The sequence below is a fragment of the Pygoscelis adeliae genome, unplaced genomic scaffold (assembly GCF_000699105.1).
Source record: "Pygoscelis adeliae isolate BGI_AS28 unplaced genomic scaffold, ASM69910v1 Scaffold135, whole genome shotgun sequence".
NCBI classification, from domain to species: Eukaryota; Metazoa; Chordata; class Aves; order Sphenisciformes; family Spheniscidae; genus Pygoscelis; species Pygoscelis adeliae.
Genome location: NW_008824908.1, coordinates 2994768 through 3003130, shown reverse-complemented (window position 1 = coordinate 3003130; position 8363 = coordinate 2994768). Strand labels below are relative to the sequence as shown.

At 39.8% G+C, this 8363-nt stretch overlaps 1 protein-coding gene across 2 annotated transcripts in view; it reads left to right on the top strand.

The window, feature by feature from the left end:
- Nucleotides 1–5877, top strand: part of LOC103917735 — a 22134-nt gene extending 16257 nt beyond the window's left edge. For both annotated transcript variants that reach the window (XM_009324926.1, XM_009324925.1), the window contains 3 exons: nt 466–562; nt 1561–1761; nt 4908–5877. In XM_009324926.1, the coding sequence (XP_009323201.1) occupies nt 466–562; nt 1561–1761; nt 4908–4987 (378 nt within the window). In that variant the 3' untranslated portion in view covers nt 4988–5877. The remainder of the gene's footprint in view (nt 1–465; nt 563–1560; nt 1762–4907) is intronic.
- Nucleotides 5878–8363: the final 2486 nt, after the last annotated feature.

The following is an 8363-nucleotide window of genomic DNA, read 5'->3' as shown; positions in this document are numbered from 1 at the left end:
CATAGAGGATTTTGTTGTTTTACTCATATGGAAGGAGGGCAAAATCTGACATGCTACAAAACAATCAAGTTCTACCTGAAGTAACTTCTAACCTACTAGTTTCAGAAAAATAATCTTTTGTATTCTAAACTGTGATCTTTCAACTGGTAATTTTTCAACTAAATCTTTTATACGGAGTGTAAAATGCTTCCTTTTTAGACCTGACAGGTTGAGAATTAGGCTCTGTAAGTATAACTTCTTGACCTAATATAATGCTTTTTCAGATGTAGAGAGGTACCATGGTCAGTGTGTGCATGGAAGTTCATTACCAGCCGTATGATCTTCAAAGAAATATTTGATTTTTCAGATTTGGTAGCAGAAGTACTGGTCTTTTATTTGTTTTGTGATCATTAAAAATGTTGTCGTTTGTCATTTGAAGAGGTTGTCTTGATGAAATTCTGAACACAACTTTTTTCAAACTCGTAGGACATCTTAGATACTGAATATAATGGAGAAGAAGCATTGGAACATTCCACAGAACAGTCTGACCTGACTTCAGCAGATATTAGTGACTCTGATACTGGTAATGTTAGCATTGCAATCTTGAATGTGCTTTAATCTTAACACTGAACATGAATTTTAGTAAGCTTTTTTCCCTGCTTCTCTAAAAGCAGAGCTTACGAGCAGAACAAAGCCAAGGTCAAGTAGCATAAATTAATAGTTTTGGGGATTTTTTCCATTCTCTACAAATGTTAGAAAGGGCAGACTATTCAAAAACATTCATCCTACTTAACTGTAGGATTTGGGGAAGAACTGGATTAGTTACAACTCTGACTTTCCTCTGTCCCGAGGCAACTGTTTCCAAGGAGGCTTTCATAGTTTAACTCTGGCTTTTTTTTTTTTTTTTTTCATTTCTTTCCCTTCTTGGTGGAGAAGAGGCTTAGTGCAGGTCTCATGCAATTGAGATGCTAGTGGAAACAAAATTATGTTATATAGGATGGAAAATTCTGTTTAATACCTGAATATTGCAGCTACTTGGCCTCAGTTCTTCTGATTAATTTTTTCAAAGAATCTTGGATTTCTTTGAGGTCATTTCCTTCTTGATATAAACAAATGTTTATTTTTCTCAGGCATAGGAAGTACAATCCTATGCTTGGAGAGGAAAAATACCCAGAATACTAGTGAAGCTATTTTGTATGATTTTTTTTTTGTAGTGGCAATTTTCTTTTTTTTTCTACGAAGCTTAGCTTTTGAAAACCTCAATTAATACAATGCTAATAATAAAAATTGCAAGGACCTACAATATATGAGACTTGCAACTCTTAGTTCCTTTTTGTAAGCATTATGGAAATAGCTTTTACCCACCTCCCCACCCTTGTTTCTCCAGGATTTTCTGTAAATAGAAAGCATTCCTGACTCTCAGTTGTATGAAAATGTAGCAAAGTCAGATGTGAACCTTACCAGCAATGCTGCTGTGCCAGACTGGAAATGCTTGTTTTGAAAAGCCCTGTTTAAAGAAATAAGTAAAGAAGCCTCTTCAGAATCTTCTCTTACTGAAAAACAGTATTTCTCTTCTTTAAGATTATTCAAGCAGCCGATCAGCTAAGCAGTCCTTATCAGTAAATGAAGAAGATGAACCCCAAAACTTTTCAACTGGCTCTTCGGAAACAGCATATGAGAACAACATCACTACTGAATTTTTGAACAGTGTAAGAAATATGGATGTTGAGGAAGTTACTGCTACTCTACACAAAATAGCAGCAGCAAATCCAGCTTTCAGAGGTAATTCACGTATACATGCATACACACACAAACGCATACATAGAATTATACATAACATAATTTTGTTAGCTCTGTGAAATACTAAGGGTATTTGGGTCAAAGAACTTTGAGGTATTAATGAGGGCTGAAGAGACTTTTTTTCTTCCCCTTTAACTTTTTGTTCCAGTTTAGGAACGGTAATTCAAAATGGCTGCCTTCCCATGGAGGTGTTAATAATTGCTGAATTTCTTTTTAAATTCTTTTCTTATTTGTGCATAGTAACATTCATATGGTGAGAGATAGTAAATTGAAATCAAGCATATTGTTATTAGAAAAAAGGAGAATCTTTCGTCTGTGACTTGGGAATGCCAACAGCAAAGAAATTTTTACTGATTCCTGAAGGAACTGTACTTGCACAGAAAAAAAAATGAATCGGAGACAAGTAGTCCTCCTTTTGCTTACAAGTTTCTAATAAGTTTCAGCTACTAAACCTTCCCATGTCTCCAGTCAACCGCTGCCCTTTCTTCAGAAACATCCTGTGTACATTTCTAAGCTTCTCAGAGTGTGTTTAGGATCATCAGGGTAAAAAAAGAACACTGAAGATGAGTACATTGTAGGGAAGCTTAAGATATGCTTTGCCTGAGCATTCACTGTGGAAGAAACTGGAGCGACTGCAATCCATGCCATAAGCCCTCCTTGGGCATGTGTGTGTGCGCATGCGTGCCAACAACTCAGCAGAGTATCTGTTTGGAATGGAAGTTCTGGAACAAATTGACAACATAAAACCATGAAAGTAGCAAATTGTTGTAACTCTTCCATGAATATCACCTGGTCCTTGGGACCTCCAGAACAAAACGGTTAAGTTACTGATAGTAGTGATTTCTCCCATAAAGCTTTCTCTGGAACCTGAAAATTTGTGGGTGGCAAATGTGGTTCTCTTTTATGTATATTTCTCTTCTTTTAGGGTTTTTTTTGTGTGTTGAACATTGCTCACTGCCCCCTGCCCCCCTCCGGAGCTGGACAGGGAAGAGAATAGGAAGAACAAAAGTGAGAAAACATGTTGGTCACAATAAAGACAGTTTAATAAGTGAAGGGAAAGGGTGGGAGGGAAGAAGTGGTGCAAAGACAATTGCTCAGCACTTCCCACAAGCAGACTGATGCCCAGCCAGTCCCTGAGCAACAGCCACCTTGGAAGCCAACCTCCACCCCCTTGCCTCCCCTGTTTTTACTGCTGCGCATGATGTATGGAATATCCCTTTGGCCAGTTTGGGTCAGTTGTCCCAGCTGTGTCCCCTACCAGTCTTTTTCCCATCCCCTGCCTAATCACTGTGAGGGTGCAGTGTGGGAAAGAGAGAAAGCCTTGAGGCTGGGCAAGCACCCTTCGGCAACAGCCAAAACACTGGTGTGTTATCAACACTGTTTTGGCCACAAATCCAAAACACAGCGCCATACAGGCTGCTGTGAAGAAAGTTAACTCCAGTCCCAGCCAAAACCAGTATAGGATTCCAGGTGATCTTTGAAACTGCCAGCTTCTATCGGACAGGTCAATAGAAACCGTTTAGAAAAACAAGGTAGGAATTAGTGGACACCTGGAAAAATATGATCTGCTTAGAGTGGTTGGGGGGGAATAAATAACGGCTTTTGCGATAAGAAATCCTGCCTTACAGACTTTCTGGAGTAGTCTGAAAGGGGTCAGCAAAGGAGTCAGATAAAGGAGATCCAGTTCATATAATCTGTTTGGAATTCCAAGAAGCTTTTGATAGGTACCCTAATCAGAGGCTTTTAAGGGAACTAACTGGCTGTGGGAAAAGAGAGAAATCCTTGCGTTGTTAAATAATAGAGGTAGCAAATGGGCAATTACTTTCTACAGTGAGAAGCGGTTCCAGTAGAGAACTGTGGGCCTGTGCTTAAGACCTGTGCTGTTCAGTATCTTCACAAATGACCTGGAAAAAGGGATGAGTATCTGGATGACAAAATTTTGTCAAATTCAAAACAGTTAAAACTGTTGGTTGACTGACAAATTTCAAAGGTCCTCATCAGATCAGTGGAAATACCAACTTATCAGTCAGACGAATGTCGAATACAAGGAATTAAGGAAAGAATGGAAAGCAAGATGGGAGTCATCATTTTGCTGTTGCATAAACTCATGCTTTGCCTGTATCTGGCATGGGGTATATATTTCTGTTTCCCTTATTTCAGATAAAGGACTTAATTGCTGCAGAAGGTTTAGAGAAGGCAACAAAATATGGGAATATCTTCCATACAAGAAGCAATAGAAAGCTAGGATTCCTTTTGGCCTGGAAAAGAGATGACTGAGATATTATAACAGACTTTTGTAAAATCATGAATGGATGGAGATGACAGACAGGATTCTATCATTTCCTGTCTCTCTTGATCCATAAACTTGTAGCAGTATGGGAGTCCAACTTCAAAATGGACAAAAAGAGATGGTTCCTCATACAGTAGTAGGTGGATGATCTATGGAACTCCTAGCAAAAGGATACCGTGGATACAAAAATATTACGTGTCCTTGTCTTCGCTGTCTGAGCCAGACTGGGCAAGTGTTTGGAAGAGGGCTACTGAAAAGTTTGCCCTATCAGACTTGGGAAGTTTCCTGAGCTGAAGATGATCTGAGATTGGGAGAACATACTATTCCCACACCCCACCAAGCATCAGGCATACTTGCCCTGCTCTTACTCTTCCCTTAGCATTTGGTTATGGGCGCTGAATGTTTATTATTGCCACTTAAACAGTCCCCGTGTTTCTTCTTCATCTCTCCCCCACCTAAAGTCATGGGCATTAGTTTCATCAAAGCAACGTGGCCTTCTTGCTTGTGTTCAGAAGAGGACACTTTGACTTACTGTTACGGTGATAAAATCAAGCACTGCTGGTCATGCTTTCCTGATTATCAGCTGCAGACCTTTGAAAGTTGGCGACAGAGCAGACCCTGTAACTGAACCAGTACAGCTGTGTACAGCAATATACACTTACAGTTACCAGGCACACTCCGATTGTTGACAGTTACGGTGTTTTTCATTTAGTAAGAAAAGATCCAAACTCATGTCAGCATCTAAATGTTTCAGTATAACTTGTGCTTTTAGAAGTATTTTATCATCAGACCACTTATTTTCTGTTTTTATTTATTTGTTTGTTTGCCTTTAACTAAGGAATTGATATTCCGAATGTTATAAGGATCCTGACTGAAAGTGGAACTCTGAGAAGACCAAGCAATGGCAGCACACAGTGACATGGTAGTTAATATAGCAATGTTTACTTTCTGTAAGTTTGAGATTGTTGTTTTACTTAATATGAACTCAATGTAGCTGATTTTGCTATGTACAAATGTTGTACAGTGTTATTTTAATTAAATTAATAACTTGGTTTTGAGATTCTTGTTATTTATTTCTCCATACAGCTGAAATTTCTGTATTTGTGGAAAGGTTGTAACGCTCACGTTCTTTCCACGTTAAAACATACTTTTAAAACAGGTATCTTGTTTTTCTAAATATCTTTAAATACCATACGGTGACAGTCTGATCTTTTCTTACTGTTGGTTCTTTTACAAGGCGTTATCAACAGAATGAACTACTGCAGTCAGCAGTACAAATGCATCCTATGACAAATACTTGGAAGTCACTCCCTGTGGCTGCTGGGCCTGGTTGAAAAGCTATTGTAATCAAACATCCCTTCCCATATAAGGATTATGAATAGGTTTCCACATATGTTTTTAAAGATTAAAAATAATAATAAAAAGTCAGTGCTGTCAGTCTAGTTCTGAGTTGAGAAGTTCCTAGATTATAGGCAATTTAGGGATCCTAGATAGCTGGAAGCTTTAGCAAAGTCAACAGAGGTTGGCTACGTCTGCAAATTCAGGGATACGTCCCAAGAGATCTAAGCGGACTATGGTTAAGGGACACTGGTGTGGTCGCGAAAGTATCTTTTGTCTTCTCTTACCCCACCAGTATGCGAATGGAATGGAAGCTGGCTTATACTGTCCTTCAATTCAGGCTCTTTTAATGTGCATTTTTTTCCAGCTATAGCAGTAGTGTTTTTGACTGAATGAAGGTCTGTATATTAATTACTACTTTTGTAGGATGATGAAAAATGTTTTGGAAGGTTACAAATTAGCGTGCTTGGAAAAAAAAAATTTTTTTTAAATTAAATTGTGTAATTAAAATTTGCTTCCTGCTTGTGATGTTGGGTAGCATTCAGTGGCTCTTGTTAAAGCTCTTCGGCTTTGCAGCCAAATGCCAGTATAGTGTAGACATGCTGGTGCCAGATGGTAAATGAACCTTTTAATGTTAACTTACACTTTTTTTGAGATCTGGATGGAACTGAGAATCCTCATCCTGATGGTTTCACATGTTCATATCGTGGAATGCAAGACACCATAAAAATAAGGTAACAAAGAAAACAGCAACAAAATTGGTTAGTTTCGTTCTATGAACAGACACAGGAATGAAAAGAGTTCAAAGGCAATCAAAGAAATTAAAACACAAAACGCTGCTTTAAAGAAACTGTGAAGAATTTCTAGAATGCCTCTAAAGACGTTCTTGTCAGAAGCAGAGGTGGAACCAGAGCTCTTACGGCTCATTTGCTCTATAACAGGGACAATGTTAATGCCTGCTTAATGAAGATGAACTTGATCAGTAAAAACATCTTTTAGTTGACGCGAAATTCTGAATTCTGTTCCTGTAATACAGAAAATAAGAATAGGAACATCTTTTTATTTGTTTGTTTTCGAGGTGCAGAACATTCTATTAATTAAAATAATAAAATCAGAATGTTCAGCTGTTGTAAATGGCCATCTGCGGGACAGCTTCTTTTTCCTCTTACTGTGGAATCATTCCTAGTGGAAATAAAGTTAAAATTAAGTTGAAATTACTTGGATTTGAGTAGTTGTTTTTTTTTTCTTGGGTGCAGGAGGAGCATGCTGAAAATGGAAAGATCTCTGGATCTATAGCACACTGATATAAATGGTTTGAGTGGTATGCTGCAGAGTGCTGCTCTACTTCTCACAGACAGCTGAGAAAACTGAACTGCACAAAAATCATCAAGTGTATGTTTCTGGAAATGTTTTTTGAGAGAATGTCTAACACAGTCTATTCAGTTGTACAATTATCTTCCCCTTAAAACTTTTTTTCCTGGTGCAAACAGAGGCTGCAAAAGAATGATATTAGTTTGTTCTTGTATCCGCCTGTGTTTTGTGTTGGCTTGGTATATTCTTATATTAATGGAAAACTGTATGTTTGTTCCAAAATAGTTTTTAAGGATAATGTTCTCCTTGTGCCAGAATTTTAAGTAAGAAAAAAAAGGCATTCTTTTTCCCAATGATGCTTAAATGATGCTGCTGACTGTATTTAGTATTATACTTTTTAATTGTTTCTCACAGCAACAGCCAGGCAGACATCTGGGGTAACTGGAGAATTAACAGAATTAAAACTTAAGCAACAGCAAGAAAAATTAAACCAGGAGAGAATCCATTTTTCTTTTAGCTTTACCTTAGTTTTACACATTTTACTTGGAGAGCTTCAGAGAAGTGATCTCTAACAAAAAGAACGCAGAACTTGTACTCCTCTTAGAAGGCAGAAAGTGGAAAGGAGGAGGGTTTTCACAGGTGACTTGACAGGAAATGAAAGGTTCCGAATGTGCAACAGACGACTTGCTGTCCGGTGTAAATTGTGATGTCTGTTCTAGACGGGTATGGAAGCGTCCTCCTCTTGTTTTGCTTCCTGCGTCTTCTAGGACTGTGCTCTGTCCTTCTGACTTAGGAATTCATTGCCCCTTTTGAAGCCACACGCCCCATCTGGTGAATTCGATCTAGGTATCGGTGTACAAAATGATACAGCGTGTCTGACGGTTTGATACGGCATGTGAGACCTGGAATGTTAACGCTGACTCCGCCTTGTCTCCACTGAAGTTATCTCCTCTAAATGTTTTCCAAGTCTACAAACACAAATCTTGGTATTTGTTATTATTAACGCATTCTTGTTGGAGGAAATGAGGTACAAAGCAAGAGCTAACGTAGCTGGGCTCAAAAAGCATGAAGGCGATCCTGTTACTTACTACAAGTAAGAAGCCTGAGCCAAGACATCTCCAATTCCAGTAATTAAAATGGTGTCACGCCTCGTGTGATGGGATGCTGACATCTTAAGAAACGCCGTTGAGCTTCTAGCAGTCATCCACGCTGGTTCAAACCGCAGTAGTGTCGTGTAGTTACTTCAGTGACCTGGCCGAACTGTTCCCCTGGCTGAGGCGTCACGGCAAGATACCCCGATGCCGTCCCAGGAGGGAGAGTGACAACTGGCGGTTACTTTAAAACTAGCGGCGCGCCCCGCTGCCGACGCGCCTCCTTCCGTCTAGAAACTTCGTCAGGCTGCAAAGTGGAAAACGTGTCTCTGCGCACCTCGCGAAGCTGTCGCGGCCCGCCGGCTCAACGAGGGCCTGCTCCACCGCCTACGCAAAACATGGCGGCCAGGTGCCCGCCTTTGGCTGAACAGGCGGCTTTGCCCGCAGAGAACTCTTACCACGGAAGAGGGGACACCTCCTGTAACCCGCCACCAGAACAGCACTCGGCCCCTCTCCGCGCCGGGGGGGAGAAGAAAAACCTCTGCAGCCCCGCT